The sequence below is a fragment of the Phyllobates terribilis genome, unplaced genomic scaffold (assembly GCF_046119375.1).
Source record: "Phyllobates terribilis strain yellow unplaced genomic scaffold, ASM4611937v1 Scaffold_3__8_contigs__length_932513732, whole genome shotgun sequence".
NCBI lineage: Eukaryota > Metazoa > Chordata > Amphibia > Anura > Dendrobatidae > Phyllobates > Phyllobates terribilis.
Genome location: NW_027362763.1, coordinates 18,966,623 through 18,986,115, shown reverse-complemented (window position 1 = coordinate 18,986,115; position 19,493 = coordinate 18,966,623). Strand labels below are relative to the sequence as shown.

Here is a 19,493-nt window from a genome sequence, read left to right as displayed (position 1 = left end):
CATGTGTTAATTCATAGTTTTGATGCCTTCAGTGTGAATGTACAATTTTCATAGTCATGAAAATACAGAAAAATCTTTAAATGAGAAGGTGTGTCCAAACTTTTGGTCTGTACTGTAGTAGCGTCCACTTTTGAAAGTATCACACCTTGTAAATGCTTTTTGCAGCCAGACAAAAGTTTTTCAATTCTTGTTTGAGGCATTTTCTTCCATTCTTCCTTGGTCAAATCTTCTAGTTCTGTGAGATTCCTGGGTCATCTTGCACGCTTTGCTATTTTGAAGTCTAGCCACAGATTTTCAATGATGTTAAGATCAGGAGACTGTGAGGGACGTTGTAAAACCCTCAGTTTGCGCCTTTTGAGGTCATCTCTGTGGATTTTGACTTGTGTTTAGGATCATTATCCATTTGTAGAATCGTCCTCTTTTCAACTTCAGTATTTTTACAGATGGTGTTATGTTTGCATCAAGAATTTTTCAAAATTTCATTGAATCCATTCTTCCCTCTACCTGTAAAATCTTCTCCGTGCCATTGGCTGCAACACAACCCCAAAGCATGATTGATCCACCACCATGCTTAATCGTTGGTGATATATTCTTTTCCTGAAATTCTGTGCCTTTGTTTCTCCACACATACCTTTTGATCATTGTGGCCAAAGAATTATTTTTTAACTAAATAAAGAGTAAGTCTGCACCACCTTCTGAATGCATAATGACCGCACCTGTATCTTAACGGCAAATACACATCACATAAATTTGCGGTGCCAGCTTTAAAATGAAGAAACAATAGCAAATTGAAAGGAGATGATGAAATAGCTGCACTCACCATTTATGTAAAAATAAGAGCCCTTTATTTCATATTCGGATAAAATGAATGGAAAGCTTTTAGTGTGGGGAGGAAGTCGACCTTTCAATTGAATTAATTTTTAATCTCTTCGGTCCACAGGACAAAATGCATCAGGCTTGTTTAGATGTTTGTTTGCATACTTCTGACGCTAAATTTTATGGTGAGGATGCAGGAGAGGTTTTCTTCTGATGACTTTTCCATGAACTCCGTATTTGTGCAGGTGTCTCTGAACAGTAGAGCGTAGAACGACGCACCACAACTCCAGAATCTGCTAAATATTTCTGATGGTCTTTTGCAGTCAAGCGAGGGTTCTTATTTTCCTGTATTCCAATCCTACGAGCAGCTCTCACAGAAATTTTACTTGACCTCCACTGTTCCTGTTAACTGCCATTTCTTAAATACATCTCGAATTGTAGAAAGGGCAACTTGAAAACGCTCTGCTATCTTCTTATAACCTTCTCCTGCTTTGTGGGTCTCCACCATTTTCTGATTGCTCGGCAGCTGATTAGAAGAACCCATGGCTGCTGTTTTTTGCATAAGGTTAGAGGACGCTGGGTTTTTATAAAGGTGGAAAATTTGCATCACCTGACCTCTCCTAACAATGATAGTAAACAAGCCATAACCCTAACAGGCTAATTAAGGTTTGAAACGTTGGTCAAAGTTATCTGGGCACACAAATGTCCAAGGGTGCCCAAACTTTTGCATCGGCCCATTTTCCTTTTTGTAATTTTTAAAATGTAAAAAATTAAAATCTATCTTTTTTCCCCTAAACTACAAAGGAAATTTGTCATCTTTAACTTTAGGCCTTTTAGAGATTATTTCATATTCAACTTGCTTAACTGTTCACAATAACAATAATTTAGACCAGGGGTGCCCAACTTTTTACATGCCACTGTAAATATTAAAGATGTGATGCTCATCTTTCATGCTTAATCCACTTTAGCTTGGGCAAGCATAATGCCTGCATAAATCCAGATTAATAGAAGTATTATAAATGTATGTACTTTTGTGGTTTAACAAGATTAAAAAATGGATTCTATTATTTTTTTTCTAACAGAAAATCTGAGCAAAAACTGTAAAGGAAACATCATGTTTCTGCTAAATAATCAAGTGGAAGGTAAAGATATTGTGCATCCCTTTTCTGAAGAAAACCTCATCACCCTTAATGTACGTCCAGGACACAGTGCAGATACGTCGTATAATCAGCCTAATCCAGAGGAACTGTCTCCTGACCAAGCGCAGACTGTTACCACATGTACAGGTCTGAAAGACAGAAAAAGATTTCAGTGTGGGGAATGTGGAAAACAGTTTTCAAAAAACTCCGATCTCTTTACACACAGAAGAAGCCACACAGGAGAGAAGCCGTACTCATGTTCAGAATGTGGGAAATGCTTTATAGATAAATCCCATCTTATTACACATGAAAGAAGTCACACAGGAGAGAAGCCGTATCCATGTTCAAAATGTGGAAAACGTTTTACACATAAATCACATCTAGTTACACATGAGAAAAATCACACAGAGCAGCCGTATGTATGTTCAGAATGTGGAAAGTGTATTACAAGATTTAATATATTTGTTCATCATCAGAGAAGTCACACAGTACCAGAGATGCATTCCTGTTCAGTCTGTGGAAAAAGTTTTACAAAAAAATATCTTCTTGTTAGACATGGAAGAGTTCACACTGGGGAGAGGCCGTATTCATGCTCCGAATGTGGGAAAAGTTTCACAAGTAAATCAAATCTTGTTTCACATGAGAGAAGTCACACAGGAGAGAAGCCGTATTCATGTTCACAATGTGGGAAATGTTTTTCAAGCAGCTCAAATCATGCCATACATCAGAGAATTCACACAGGAGAAAAACCTTTTGCATGTTTAGAATGTGGGAAATGCTTTACAAATAGATCAAATCATGCCATACATCAGAGAATTCACACAGGAGAAAAACCTTTTGCATGTTTAGAATGTGGGAAATGTTTTGTTAAAAAATCACATCTTACCACACATAAGAGAAGTCACACAGGAGAGAAGCCGTATTCATGTTCACATTGTGGGAAATGTTTTACAAATAGATCAAATCATGCCATACATCAGAGAGCTCACACAGGAGAAAAACCTTTTGCATGTTTAGAATGTGGGAAATGTTATGTTAAAAAATCACATCTTACCACACATCAGAGAAGTCACACAGGAGAGAAGCCGTATTCATGCCCTGAATGTGGGAAACGTTTTACAGGTAAATCAGATCTTGTTAAACATCAGAGAATTCACACTGGAGAGAGGCCGTATTCATGCTCAGAATGTGCGAAATGTTATACAAACCGAACAAATCTTGTGAAACATCAGAGAACTCACACAGGAGAGAAGCCATATTCTTGCTCAGAATGTGGGAAATGTTTTGCTGATAAATGGAAACTTGTTAAACATCAGAGAATTCACACAGGAGAGAAGCCGTATTCATGTTCACATTGTGGGAAATGTTTTGCTGATAAATGGAAACTTGGTCAACATGAGAGAATTCACATATGATAACAGCCTGTGTATGGGGCCCTCTATGGACTTATCCTCATGAACTATCCACAAGCCCATCTCTCGTGCCCCAGAACAGACTGTTATTTCACCATTCTTCACATCCAGTTCTACACTCGGCAGAGACAGGTGTTATGACTATTGCTTATCATCCCCCAATCCAACCGTTACTTGGGAAACATTTTTCTCAGGAAGGTGATTGCATCTGTCACTTCCCAGCCCATTTGGCAGTAGAAGAGAAAGTTGCGTGACTAGTCTGGGGGTTGGGGTTAGAGATTATTTGTCACAAGGATCTTCACAGAGGGAATATGACTTTGTGTTTGGATACTGCCAAGTCAGTGTTGAAGAGCTGAATAAATGTCCTGTGTAACCAGGAGAAAACGAGACCATACAGAAATGTAGCTGCTGGTAAAGCCCTGCAAGTAACATGGACTATTTGTTTGAGTGTCACATCTCTAGAAACCAGGTCAGCTTGGATTAAAGCGTAACAAAAAGTTAATGATTGGATGGTGCATACCTAACATCCCGGCATCCTGATTTTGGGCAACACATATTGCATCTAAATAAATCGACCAAACCTGGCCAAAGGCACGGACAGCTTTCACACTTCACCTCTCAAATACCCGGGACAAACAATCACAAACTGATGTGATGTAAATATTGGGTCAATATAGTGAATGCTATGGAGATTTCCCCCATTTACACCTACCGGAAACATTATTAGATATGATAAAGTTACCAAAAATGACAGGGGATCCGCTGTTCAGAATAAATGTGGTCACCACAAGCCAGGAAGTACATTTACACCACCAAACTGTCACACCAGGTGTTGGAAAGACCCATTGCAACACAGAGGGAAAGGGAGCCCAGACACTAGGGAAATGGGGAAGTGGAGACCTCCTAGTCTGGTCTAGTGTCACCCTGTCTCAACTACCGTTCCTATATTACCTCTTCAGCAATTGCCGCACTCAAGCCTCGCCCTGACTTTCCGTGGCGTATGGCTAAGGCTAGGGATGGGAGGAAATGAGCACTAGTCAATCTCCACTAAACTCTATAGACAAGGGTAGACAAACAGGGGGAGAATGCTATGCTTTAGAAGACTCCAAATGTGCACACGGCCTCAAGCTCCAGACAGGACAAAGTACTGCTCCTGCTAAGCCTCACAAGTAGAAATTAATATAGCTGGGACCTCCCTCTCAGACACACCAGGTATTTATACACCCAGGCCAGAGAGTTAATTAGCCAGAGGGAGGTAGCCGCTGGGTCCTAAAAACAGCCTCTCATCTAAGAAGATGTCTGTAATGCCAAACGTATAGATCTCCTGCAACCAACTGCAGGGCGACTGTCTGTCACCTCTGACACACCCGTGACACAAACATGCAGAACTGTCGAGGCACCGGGCAGATTTAATGGGGAGTTTTGTAAGATTAAGAGGGAGCAATTCACCAGCATAATGCTATGTAGCATATATTATAATGCATTAGGTGAAGCAGACTGCTGCTGTTAGCGAGTGTGTAAAATGACAAACTTCTATTGAAGACAAGGAAAAGATCTGACATCATTGGGATTTTATAGGCCCATTTCAAATCCTATGCCTGAAGTCATGCCGCCTTTGATTGCTCGGAAACATGTGGGGTTTACGAGAGGTCAGGCAGTGTCACAAGCAATAGAACATTTTTTACAACATGGATCTGTAAAAATGAAAAAAATATATATTTCCCACAAAAATGTTGTTTTAGTCCTAAATTTTTTCATTTTTACAAGGATAGCAGGAGAAAATGGACCCCAAAATTTGTTGTGCAATTTTTCCTGTGTATGTGGTCGAAAACTACTGAGCAGTGCAAAGCTCATAAGGGAATAAGCACTATATTGAAGTTCAGATTTTGTTGGATTGGTTTAAGGGTGCCATGTCTCATTGGCCTAGCCCCTGAGGTGCTAGAACAGCAGAACCCCCCATAAGAGACCCCATTTTACAAACTAAACCTCTGAATGAATTCATCTAGGGGTGCAATGATCACTCACTGGTGGGTCACAGAATTTTATACCATTGGGCAGTGAAGAAAAAAATAATTACATTTTTACCACCAAAATGTTGTTTCAGCCCCAGATTTACATTTTCACACTGGGAAATGGGTAAAAATGGCACCAAAATTTGTCCCACAATTATTCTCAATGCAGAAATACCCCATATGTGGTTGTAGAGTACTGCATAACCACACGGCAAAACTCGGGAGGGACAGTGCGTTATTTGCCTCACGAAGCACAGATTTATCTAGAATAGTATGCAGACTCCATATACATAGCCCATAAGTGGTAGAATAGCAGAATCCCCCCTCAAGTGCCCCCATTTTGGAAAATATACTCCTTTGATAATTTATCTACAGGTGCAATGACGATTTTGACTCCATGGGTCTTTTCCAGAAACAAGCAGCAGCGGATGTTGCTGAGTGAAAATTGTTAACTGCCGTTGTAGTGACCAGTACGTTGTAGTACACAGTAGAGATAAGCAAATATGTTCGGAAAACATTCACCAATTTTAAAATTGGCACGAATGTTGCACATTTGGATTTGTGATCGGACACCCGAGCGTTTTTATTTAAAATCGGTGAGGCTGTGTGCCCACGTAGCATTTTTCAAGCGTATATGCTGCGGAATTTCCGCAGCGTAAACGCTTGAAAAACGCATGTATATCCGCACCCCATGTTCCCCAATGGGATTCCGCAAGTTCTATGCACATGCTGCGGATTTTTCCGCAGCGTTTATGCCACGTTCAAAAATCCGCAGCATGTCATTTAATTTTGCGTTTCCGCAAGCGGAATTGCCTTTGTCCAATGCATAAAAAACGCAAGGCAATTCCGCATGTGGAAAACGCGTGATAAACGCGCGAAAAATGCGCGATAAACGCGTGCGGAATTCCGCATGCGTTTTTCCGGGAGAGGACTTGCATTTATGCAGCAGAAATTTTCTGCTTCATAAATGCAACGTGGGCACATAGCCTAACAGTACGGGAAATGGTCGCTTTCCACTACAGTATTTTTATAACTTTGGCTAGGATAGTGGTGCTGTTGATGAGCGGGGGGTACTTATTTAATGAGGGGAGGGGGTGGGGAGAGATCAGAGTAACGGTGTGCTGTTAATCTAATTTTTTTTTTCTTAACTTAATGTTTGTAAATTGCAGCTAGCCAATCAGGGCGCAGGAACCATCCACAATGTCCAGATATAAGGGCTTGTGTCATTGGCTGCTAAAAATCACATGTCCCTCTCCATATAAAGAGCGGACATGTTGTTTTAGCACCATTTTGTTAGTATAACAGCACAGAGAGGATGCTCCTGACGCTGCTCCTGGATACTGGGAGACTGAGATAGTTAGCTAAGCGGTTGCTTCTAAATCAGTTAGTTTAGCTAGATAGGGTCCTGTGTGGCTGGGAAATCAACCTTCCAGCAGATCAATCATTTTTGCTATTAGTGAGGTCCAGACAGAGACAGCAGGCCACATTTCAGCATAGAATTCTGTTGTGCTTATATTGTGCTCCATGCACAAGTATATCTTTGAAACACTATTTTTTTCTGTTCCTGTCTAAAACATATAGTAGGCCACATCTGATCTTGTAATTCTTTTGTGCTGAAATTCAGCTGTATCCAGGGCCCCACAGTAAAAAATGTAATTTTTTCTGTTACTACAGTGATACATACAGCAGGCCACATCTCAGCTTGAATTTTTTTGACGCATTCAAACATGAGTTAAGCACAAAATCTTTCTATTAGTTTTTATTTACAGCATTTGGAACATTGCAGACTGTTTCCTAATTCAAAACATGACAAGAAATGTAGATAATTTTTAACTACTTTACAGAAAATAACAAAAAATGAACATTGTGCTGTTCTAAAAAATAGCAGTGTCCGGGCAGAATCCTGACCCTCATCACCAAACGTTAATCCCCGGGGGGAAGGTGATCCTGATGAGACTCAGATACCTGAGGCTCAAGCAGACTGTACTGCGCTGTCAGGGCAGGAAGAGGAGGAGGGTGACTCTCAGAGTGAGAAATGGGATAACAGAGAGGATGATGATGAGGTTGTAGATCCCACTTGGTGTTTTAACACAGAGACACACAGCTGAGTAGCTCATCTGAGGAGGTGGAGGAGGAGGAAGACGAGGAGGTTACGTTGTGCCCTACGGCACAGACATGGAGTGATATCACCATGACAAGCACTGCATCCTTAGCCACAACTGACTGTAGCTGTGGCAAGCAAAAGTCGCAGGTCTGCAGTTCGCAAGGGTTGCCTAGCCGTGGCCTTTTTTGACACCACAGGATGAGCCAACTCATGTTGTCTGCCAACTTTGCAAAAAAAGACTCAGTAGAGGGAAAAATTGCAATAATTTGACTACTACATGCATGAACCGTCACATGCGCAATCAACATGTGTTACTCTACAGTTTGTCCGTTTCACCGTACTCCGCCCTCTCTCAGCACTGAAGCCAGCCCTCGGCCCTGCAGTTGTGGTCACGTAAAAGATTGTTTCCTTCTACATATGACAAAGCTAAGAGGTTGAACTCCAACATCTCCAATATGTTGGCCACGGAAAAGCTGCCTTTCCGCCTGGTAGATACAGACAGTTTCCGAAAGCTGATGGCTGTCGCAGTCCCCCAGTAACAGTTGCCCAGTCACCATTACTTCTCTAAGAAAACTGTGTCTGCACTACAACAGCATGTCAGAGACAACATCACCCATTCCTTGACTAAATCTATGTCTGCATTTCACCACAGAAACCTGGACGTGTAAGGATGGCCAGGGGCATTACATCTCGCTGACTGTGCACTGGGTGACTCTGGTGGCTGTGGGGGCAGGCGGGGAAGGGGCTGCTCCACAAATCTTGGAATCTCCAAGGCTTACGGGACAAACCTCTGTATTTAACACTTCACTGCTTCTGCCTCCTCCACCTTCTCTAGGGCCTCCACCTGAGCCCTCAACCTCGGTTTTAATGAGACATGCATTCCAACAGTACAGAGTGAATCCCCACCACCTCCGTACTGAGCAGCCAGGACTCACCGCAATCAGGCAGTGTTTTAAAATTAATATGCCTTGGAGATCGAAGTCATACAGCTGAAAAGTTGTGGACAGCTCTCCAGGCCGAGTTTGAGCAATGGCTGTCTCCGCTGAACCTAGAGCCAGGGAAAGCCGTGTGCGATAATGGTGTGAACCTGGGGTTAGCCCTACACTGGGGTGAGCTCACACACATGCCTTGCATGGTTCACGTCCTCAACCTGGTAATACAGCAATTTCTCTGCCACTATTCCAGCTTGAATGCGCTGCTGCAGAAAGCACGGAAGCCGTGTGCTCACTTCCGCCATTCACACCCCTCCAGGTCATCGACTTGCATTGATACAGAGGTCTTTGTTCATGGCAGTTAACCGGTTGATATGCGATGTGCCGACATGGTGGAATTCCACTCTGTACATGTTGCAGCGACTGTGGCAGCAGCGACGAGCTGTGACATAGTATTTCATGTCGTATAGCCTGGGCCAATGCAATATAGAAGTGGTGCAAATCACACTTGCGGAGGACCTCTGCACCCCTCTGCACAGTTTTGAAATGGCTACTAAGATGGTTAGCGCTTACGATGCCATCATCAGCATCACTATTCCGGTCATCTACATGCTGGATCAGATTTTGAATAGGCTGCGGGAGGAGGTGGTGGTCCCAGAGGAAGAGAAGGATGTGGAAGGGATAACAATGTCTCAAAGTTCCAGACTGCCGTCACACAGGCAGGTGCCAAGGAAGGGTGGATTACAGCGGCCGAGGGGGGCTGGTGATACCAGACAAACTGTTAGTGAAGGTGCAGGAGCCGGGGAACAAATGAAGGAGGAAGAGGTGATGGGCGAGCAACAGTCAGGAGATGAAGAGGATAATCATCCTCTCTCTGTTGTTTGTGGTTGGCGGTAGGGGATGGAGGAAAGAAGCATCAGTGTTACCCAGCCACCAACACACCATGGGCTTGGACCTCATGGAAGAGCCCGACATATGAGTGCCTTCTTGCTGCACTGTCTGCAACATGATCCCCGTATAGTTAGGATTCAAAATAATGCTGACTACTGGGTTGCCACTCTGTTAGATCCACATTTTAAGAGTAAATTTTGTCAGATGCTTCCCGCCCTGAAAAGGGACTTGCACATGCTTGAGTATCGAAACACGCTTTTGTACAACCTTAAGAAAGGTTTTCCCCAAGACAGCAGAGAGGCACACAGTGTGCATCGCAGCTCTAGACTCCCAACCTCAGGAACATCACATTGTCAATGCAAAAACATTAGCAGCAGCAGCAGAGTAAGTGGCCGAAGCAATTTCTGTGAGTCCTTTTTAGACCAGCTTGTGCACCATCACAACAGAGTACAAGTCTGACACGTGATGAATGACTGGAGAGGATGGTGCAGGATTATCTCGAGCTCAATATCAATACCATCATGGAGGATTTGGACCCTTTTACATTTTGGTCTTCAAAAATGGAAGAGTGACCTGGGCTCACCTTGGAGGTTTTATCATGCTGGGCAGCCAGTGTTCTCTTAGAACGTGTCTTCAGTGCAGCTGGTGGTGTCCTGATCAATAAGCGCAGCCGGCTGTCCCCTGAAAGTGTAGACCGCCTAACTTTCATCAACAAGTCATGGCTCTCCAAGGACTTTTGCACCCCAATCGCAGACTGTGCAGACTAGGCGATGGTGTAGTTTTTAGTGTGCTGCATTGATCTCACGTAATTGCAGTCTGTGATATCTTTGTCGTGGCTTCTGTGACTGTTGTTGCTGCTGCTGCAGTTGTTAACAATAATTTTTGGAAAAGTGGAGACTTCTGATTGGGTCTCCATCTGCTGGGTTGGCTGTAGTGGAAGAGATGTCGGTCCCCATTATACTATTTCTACTCTGCTGAAATTGATGCCACTTTGGTGGTGTCCGCCCTTAATTTTTGGAAATGTGGAGACTTGTGGTTGGGTCACCTTCATGTGTGTTGCCTGTAGCAGTAGGGCTCCCAGACCGGCAGGCCTCCACTTACTTTCAGTCAACTACCTGTGTTACTATCCTTACATTTTTGTACCAATAGTACCCTATGAAACTGATTTTTCTGCAACCTGAGTGCGGCTGAGCATAAAAGCAGCTTGAGCTGTTGCATGTGGTATCAGGACTCCCAGCACAGCAGACATACACCAATCCCTCACCCACCTCGTCTTAATTTGAAGTTCAATTCAATGCTGTAAATGCCTAGACCCTGATACCTCATGCATGGCCCATGGCTCACTGCTGCTGTGCCATTATAAAGTTTGTACTGTGAGTCAATTGATCCTGGTGTCTGCCCCTAATTTGAGCTGTTTGGGCAGCTTTTAGGTCCCTTTGAAGGTGTTGTGTATGTGTTTGTTTTTGCCTCCCATTGACTGCATTGGGATTCAGATCTGTTGAACTGTTTGTCTAATTGTTTGGAGAACATCGGGAAGTTCGCAGATCTGAAACTAATCAAACCTTGAGGGATTCGCTCATCTCTAGTCCACAGCTCATGCTTTTGGAGACACTCACCCGTAAATTAGGCGGGCTCTCATTGCTACAGTAATGCCAAACATGTGAACGCTAACTGTGGTTTAGGCACAATGTGGGGCTCAGAAGAGAGGGGTGGCATTTAGATTTAGGAGCACAGAATTTGCTGAATTTGTTTTGGGGGGCAAAAAGCCATTTTGCTTTTCCAGAGCCTTTGTGCTACCAGCAATGTGGAAGACCCTTATATTTCCGATAACAGATGACGGACCTAAGTGGGGACTTGTTTTTTTTGTGGATTGATTTGAAGCTTTTGGTAGGAACATTTTACGTAACATTTTGGATCACATTTATCCTGCGCTCTATGCTGAGCACTTAGAGTAGTGTTCAAAATAATAGCAGTGTGTTCACAAACATGAGTTCTCACAAAATCTTTCTACTAGTTTTTATTTCCAGCATTGGGAACATTGCACACTGTTTACTAATTCAAAACATGAAGAGAAATGTATAGAATTTTTAACTACTTTACAGAAAATACCAAAAAATGAACATTGTTCTGTTCTAATAAATAGCAGTGTCTGCATTTGTCTTAATATGTACTCTCTCTCTCTCTCTTTTTGAGGATTTAGCATTCCTGTGAATCACTAACCTAATATTTAGTTATTACTCACAGTTTTTTAGAACTGCTTCACATCTATGTTGCATAGAGTCAACAAACTTCTGGCACCTGTCAGCTGATATTCCAGCCCAGGATGTTTTCACTACATCCCACAATTTCTTGGAATTTGTTGGCATTGCCTCAGAAACAGCATTTTTGATGTCACCCCACAAGTGTTCTATCGGATTAAAATCCGGGGATTGGGCTGGCTGCTCCATAACCTCAATTTTGGTGGACTGGAACCAAGATTTTGCACGTTTACTGGTGTGTTTAGGGTTGTTGCCTTGTTGAAACACCCATTTCAAGGGCATATCCTCTTCAGCATAAGGCAACATGACCTCTTCAAGTATTTTAATATATAAACCTATAAAGATGACACTTAAAAAAGTGAAATCAATCCCAAATTTAATAAAGTACCAACAAGCAAAAAATTTCCTAATATGTATACCTTGGCTGATAATAATAAATCATCATAACATTTCATTAAAGGCAAACAGGAATTCAAAAAACTGGGGAATCAGTTTTATGAAAAAGTAATGAATTTTATTCAATATAATATAAATATACAGAACAAGAAAAGATCATATAAAACAAGGTGAGAAGTACTGCAGCAGCACTATGGGAGGGATTATGGGATTAGGCTTTCACACGGGTCCCGAGTGCACCTTGCTTCACCTGACATTATGTCACAAGGTAATTTCTATCCTCCATTCTTCTAAGACTTTGACTAGGATATAAGCAGGACCAGGTTGCACTTACTTTATGGTGATCAAAGATATATACTTAATTGCTAGTTGTTAAGTGGACGGTTGCAAACAACTTTATTATAATGGAACGCAACCGACCCCGGGGTCCGCAATGCAGCCTGGTGGACTGCTGCCGAACACTTTCCGGGTGAGAAGGAAAGCAACGAACTTAAATTATAAACCCTTCCGTGTTACTGCACACGGGAACGGGTATAGCGGTTCGCTCAATCTCCGTTAACAGCACGGGAGATGTGCGACCAGGGAAGTAGCTGTAGCCCTGTTAACTACACAGGGACTACGCAGTGGGCGCTAGGATGCGTGTGTGATTGACGCCTGCGTGTAAGTGCTCTCAGCCGGCGTGCTACCGGACTGAGCAGAATCACACCACGTGGCTCACAGGCGGTACCGGGAATATGGCATTGCAGGCTGCTCGGGGTGTATGGTGACCCCCGAGTCGGAGTCAGTCTGTACGGCCAAGCTACCTGCCTATTTCCACTAGCCTGCCTATTTCCACTACACCTGCCTATTTCAAACTAAAGCACACGTGGAGCTCTATAGGCCAAGTGTCCACACAACAGCATCACTGCTCAATGATCAGAGCGCGCCGCCATGTTTGTGGGCGGGCCTTTTAAAGATTAAGCCCTGCCAACCGTCGCACCATTGGTGACGTCACCTGCGACCAATCAGGCGGTGCCAGGTCACCGGATCAGCTGACTCCCAAACCACCAATCACGGTCCGCCATGTCACGGGCATGCTCAGTACAGAGAAACCTGGACTTAGACTTTAACAGCCCTGTCTCCCTCCGCAACCTATGCTTCCTGTTGCTAGGCCCAAAGGCCCAAGAGACAGCCTGTACTTCTCGTGGACCAGCTAGGCGTTGGGACTGACGACGATGCTGAGCAGCATCAGCCCCAGCTGGACCGGAATGTGATCTTTTCTTGTTCTGTATATTTATATTATATTATATTGAATAAAATTCTTTACTTTTTCATAAAACTGATTCCCCAGTTTTTTTGAATTCCTGTTTGCCTTTAATGAAATGTTATGATGATTTATTATTATCAGCCAAGGTATACATATTATGAAATTTTTTGCTTGTTGGTACTTTATTTTAATATATGTAAACTGGTCCATGATCCCTGGTATGCGGTAAATAGGTCCGGCACCATAGTAAGAGAAACATGCCCATATCATGATGCTTCCACCATGCTTCACTGTCTTCAGAGTGTACTGTGGCTTGAATGCAGAGTTTGGGAGTCATCTGATGAATGGTCTGCAGCCTTTAGACCTAAAAAGAACAATTTTACGTTCATCAGTCCACAAAATGTTTCTTCATTTCTCTTTAGGCCCGTTGATGTGTTTTTTCGGCAAATTGTATCCACTTTAGTATATGTCTTTTTTTAACAGTGGGGCTTTGTGGGGACTTCTTCCTAAGAGATTAGCTTCACACCGGCGTCTTCTAACTGTCAAAGTCCTCACAGGTAACTGGAGACTGTCTGTGATCATCCTGGAGCTGATCATTGGCTGAGCCTTTGCCATTCTGGCTATTCTTCCATCCAATCGAATGGTAGTCTTCCGTTTTCTTCCACGTCTCTCTGGTTTTGCTTTCCATTGTAAAGGATTGGAGATCATTTTAGCTTAACAGCCGATGATTGTCTGCACTTCTTTATAATTTTTAGCCTCTCCAATCAACTTTTTAATCAAAGTATGCTGTTCTTCTGAACAATGTCTTCAACGACCCATATTTCTCAGATTTTCAAGGAGAAAAGCATGTACAACATGTGCTGGCTTCACCCTTAAATAAGGGCCTGGGATCAGTAGTTCCACTGTCTTTGTATCAGGCCATACTCACTGTCTACCAACTTTTGGTTGGCCCACAGATTTTGTATCTCCAGCCAGTATAGTCTGTAGCCACAGTCTGCGATTCTCCAGTTAACGGAAAAAACAATGGAAGCACAGATATCCAGTAGCAACAGTCCTTGAATAAAGTTTATATCCAATAACATATCCACAACTGTAGTACGTTTATCCAGCCCAGTTGCTAACTGATCTCCAGCACTCCATAAGCCATCCATCAGCTCCATGTCCACAGCCATAGGTCCTATCCCTCCGGTGTCCTTCCATCAACAACCCTCTAAAACATGTCCCTTCTCCCTTTCTGAGCTCAGCCCCCTCCAAGGTCAGATGTGATCACCCTCCCCCTTAAGCATTTACTGTTAGCTGAAACAATGAAGAATATTCCAGGAGCCTTCACCTGAGACTGCATGTAAGACCACCTGTGGTGAGAGCTCCATTGTGTCTATAATCAACACTCACACAATAAGATTATTGGCTGTTGGAACAATGGACTCCTGAGATACTGAAGAAATTAGTGCAGTGCTGGACATTTTACAAGGGAATCTAGTGCATATATTGACAAGCAAGCAGAACTATATAAACCATAACAAGTAAATCATTAATAAAACACAATAATAATGTTGATGAAAATGGTGGTCCGTGCTGGAAAAGTATCATAGTCTTTAGTAAATGGCCAGCTACTCACACCCCCCCTTACAATTATTCAGAATCACAGTCTCAAAAACCTGCAGATCATGAATGCGGAGTCTGGTGGTTTTCTTACAATCTACTGCACCGACTGGTAAATTGTTTGACATGTGGTGACAAAATTTATACCAAACACAGTGATCAATCTGGATAGTCATATTGAACGGCTGGTATTTGATGACTACAGTATATCAGAGTTTCCATCTCAATCTCCGAGTGACGTGATACAGATGAAACCCCCGACCGATCCATACACTATAATGAGGCAAGAAAGGGGAGGGACGGGCGCAAATCCCAAAAAGATAAACCGAAAACAAGAGGATATGAAAATACAAAAAACTTTATTGTTAAAATTACCAAGTGAAGGGAGGGGAAAACAAACACATATACAGACATCCATGTGGAAAACGTAGCAGCACCAGACACTTGATTATTGTAGACGAAGTACATATATGAGGGTCTACACCAGAGGTCTCAAACACGCGGCCCGCAGGTACCATAGACACCAATCGCGGCCCGGTCCAGGAGCTGCCAACAGCTGCGCTTTAGTTCAGTGTATTGCCACGCAGAGACCGGCTCTCTGCACAGCAATACCAATGCCTGCCGCCGGCCTATCAGAGGCTAGCAGCTGGCATATGTCTTATATGTGTATGTGAAGAACGACACAAGGGACATTCCTCCAATATGAGGACCAGGATGGGGACATTCCTCCAATATGGGGACCAGGATGTGGGCATTTCTCCAATATGGGGACCAGGATGGGGACCTTCCTACAATATGGGGACCTTCCTACAAGATGGGGACCAGGATGGGCACATTACTACAAGATGGGAACATTCTTACAATATGGCGACCAGGATGGGGACATTCCTTCAATATGGCGACCAGGATGGGGACATTCCTACAAGATGGGGACCAGGATGGGCACATTACTTCAAAAGGGGGACCAGGATGGGGACCTTTCTACAATATGGGGAACAGGATGGGGAAATTCCTACAATATGTGCACCAGGATGGGGACCTTCCTACAATATGGGGACCAGGATGGGGACATTCCTAAAACATGGGGATCATGATGGGGACATTCCTACAAAATGGGGACATTACAACAAGATGGGGACCAGTATGGGTCATTACTACAAGATGGGAACATTCTTACAATATGGAGACCAGGATGGGGACATTCCTTCAATATGGCGACCAGGATGGGGATATTCCTACAAGATGGGGACCAGGATGGGCACATTTCTTCAAGATGGGGACCAGGAGAGGCACATTACTTCAAGAGGGGGACCAGGATGGGGACCTTTCTACAATATGAGGAACAGGATGGGGAAATTCCTACAATATGTGCACCAGGATGGGGACCTTCCTACAATATGGGGACCAGGATGGGGACATTCCTAAAACATGGGGACCAGGATGGGGGACATTTCTACAATATGGCGATCAGGATATCAGGATGGGGAACATTACTACAAGATGGGGACCAGGATGGGCTCATTACTACAAGATGGGGACATTACAACAAGATGGGGACCAGTATGGGTCATTACTACAAGATGAGGACATATCTACAATATGGGAACCAGTATGTGACATTACGACAATATGGGGCCCAGGATGGGAGACATTACAACAAGATGGGGACCAGTATGGAATATTATGACAAGATGGGGACAAAGATGGGGGACATTACAAAATACAGACCACGGTGGGGCACATTGCTATAAGATTTTTGCCAGAAAAACTTCAAAATAAAGCATGAAAAATATTTTGCCACTAAAAATGCTGCTTTATATATAAACTAAAGTAAACAAAAAAAGTGCACGTTTATTATCGCCACATCCGTAAAGACCCAAGCTATAAAAAATAAAATAAAACAGCAAAAATGTTCAAAAGGTGTATAGAAAAAAAAATGGTATCACTAAAAATGTCTCTTTGTCCTGCAAAGAATGCGGTCCCCCAAATTAAATTTTTTTCCGTGTGCGGCCTGTATACCCAGCCAAGTTTGAGACCCCTGGTCTACACTGTCATTGTTAGATACTGTGACAAAGTCACTGGTAAAGTGGTGGAGGGGAGACATGTTTACCTGAGACTATGGGCGTCAGTGAATTGAAACTGTTACATTTCCTCCAGCATGTTATGTGCAAGGAGGGGTTAAGTCTCCATTTCCAAAGGGCGTGTTTTTATGAGAACAAACATAGAGCGGGTGGGAGGTTGTTCTCCATATCTCCTCCCCAGGGTGTGGTCTGGGGGAGGTTTAAATACTCGGCCAGCTGAGGCATTCAGAGGTCAATGTCTGGAGAAGTAAGCTCCAGAAGGGAGCGTTTGTTTGAACCATGTGGAGTTGCTGAACTCTCAGCAGGTGAATCCCTGCTACTCCAAGGACCGTGTTCTAGGTGTCACCATTTTTGCTTTGTTCTCCTGTTTTGCCCAGCGGGCTGTGTTTATTTTTATGGACTAAAGGTTGGTTTATGCAGCATTACAATAAATCAACCAAAGATTTAAAGAGACGGTGTACCTGTTTCTACCTCCGTGTGCAGCCGAGTGAGTGATCTACTACAGGTGGCGGTAGAAGTGTGGGCAAGATCCCCAGGAAACGACAACAGAAATCATGGAGGACCTAATCAAGCACCTGGTGAAAGCTCAGTGTAGCATCGGCGTCTCTGCCCCGTGCTAGGCAGAGACGCCGTCCCTCTCACCTCCCCACTCCTGGCGCGGCGTCCTCCAGCGCTTCTCTCCCCGCTGCTTCCGGCACGCGCTCCTTCCCCGGCAGTGTGCTTAGGGCACGCGCGCGCGCTCCCCCGCTCTTAAAGGGACCGCGCGCGCCGTCCTAAGGAGTCCCCGGCCAATTGCCGGAGGACCTCCCATTTATAAGGCACCTCCTCCAAAATGGAGGTGCCCGAGCTATGTTGTTTGCACTGTGTCTCACCTGTGCTTCAGCCCTCAGGTTCCGCTGCTAGCCTGACTTCCCGTCCTGCATGCCAGCCTGTTACTTGCTTAGTCCGTCAGACCGCTCACCTGGGAGCATCTTCTACTTACCTGCCTTGTCTGTCAGTCCGCTCACCTGGGAGCGTCCTTTAGTTACCTGCCTCGTCTGTCAGACCGCTCACCTGGGAGCGTACACCAGTTACTTGCCTGTTACCTGCCTTGTCTGCTGACTGCTCACCTGGGAGCGCCCACCAGTCACCTGCCTGTCTCCTGCCTCGTCTGTCAGACTGCTCACCTGGGAGCGTCCACCAGTTACCTGACTGTTTCCTGCTGTCTCAGTCTGCCCGCTCACCTGGGAGCGCCCGCCAGCTACCTGTCAGGTACCCGCCTCGCCTGTCTACCCAGAGACTGCCCCGGTCACTTGCCGTGACCACCTGCCTATCTACCCAGAGACTGCCCCGGTCACTTGCCGTGACCACCTGCCTATCTACCCAGAGACTGCCCCGGTCACTTGCCGTGACCTCCTGCCTATCTACCCAGAGACTGCCCCCATCACTTGCCGTGACCACCTGCCTGTCTTCCCAGAGACTGTCCCCCGTCACCTGCCGTGACCACCTGTCCGCTTACCCAGAGACTGTCCCCGTCACTTGCTGTGACTACCTGCTTGCCCTCCCTGGGAGTCACCCGCTTCCTTACAAGGACTTCCCCCTTGTATTGCAGCTCAGAGGTTCCACTTCCCGGACCCGTAACAGTTAGCTCGGGCCATGGAACCCGGTGGCACCCAAGCTCCCTCGCTCTCTGACCTATACCATGAACTCTCCCGTCAGAGATCCCAGCAGGAGTCCATCCTGAACCACCTGCGGAATGTCAACTCCCGCCTGGACACACTGTCTGCTCCACCAGCAACCACCGCTAGTGTCACGACTCGCACCCCGGTAGCACCGTTGCCCACCAATACCATGGCATCCTGTCCTGGACCCCGGCTGTCTGCACCTCCTCGCTTCGGAGGCGACCCCGCTCAAGCTCGGGGCTTCATAAACCAGTGCACCCTGCACTTTGAACTCTTGACTCACCAGTTTATCTCCGACCGGGCCAAAGTGGCATTCATCATGTCCCATCTCACTGGGGAGGCACTGGCATGGCTTAACCCCCTGTGGGAGAGAGAGGATCCCCTGGTGTCCGACCTGTCGTCTTTCCTCATTGCTTTCCGGAGAGTCTTCGATGAACCGGGACGAAAGACCTCATCTGCCTCCTCTTTGCTACGTCTCCGTCAAGGGAGTCTCACCGTGGGCCAATATGCCATACGGTTCCGCACCCTCGCTTCTGAGCTTGCCTGGGATAATGAGGCCCTGGTGTCCGTCTTCTGGGAGGGCCTTTCCGGTCGGATTAAAGATGAGCTCGCCGGTCGGGATATTCCTACCACCCTGGATGACCTGGTGTCGTTGGCTACCCGGATTGACATCCGGTTTCAAGAACGCACCAAAGAGACCACCCGTGAGAGAAGGTTTCCCCGCCTAGCTCCTACTTTCCAGAAACCTGTCTCCACTTCTGTCACTCCCCGGGCACACTCACCCGAGCCCATGCAGGTCGACCAGACCAAGATGGTCAAATCTCGCCAAGAGTCTCGCCGAGCCGAGGGGAGCTGCTTCTATTGTGGCAGTAAGGAGCACTTGATTCGTTCCTGCCCGGAGAGGCCGGGAAACTCCAGTGTCTAGGACCGCTTGGAGAGGTCG

General features: G+C 45.0%; 1 protein-coding gene across 2 annotated transcripts in view; it reads left to right on the top strand.

Annotated features, from left to right (window-relative positions):
- Nucleotides 1-12,523, top strand: part of LOC141258699 (uncharacterized) — a 204,765-nt gene extending 192,242 nt beyond the window's left edge. Inside the window, exons 6-7 of one of the 2 annotated variants that reach the window (XM_073673719.1) lie at nt 1,899-7,528; nt 9,733-12,523. In XM_073673719.1, the coding sequence (XP_073529820.1) occupies nt 1,899-3,370 (1,472 nt within the window). In that variant the 3' untranslated portion in view covers nt 3,371-7,528; nt 9,733-12,523. The remainder of the gene's footprint in view (nt 1-1,898; nt 7,529-9,732) is intronic. The other variant, XM_073673718.1, reaches the window with a different exon arrangement.
- Nucleotides 12,524-19,493: the final 6,970 nt, after the last annotated feature.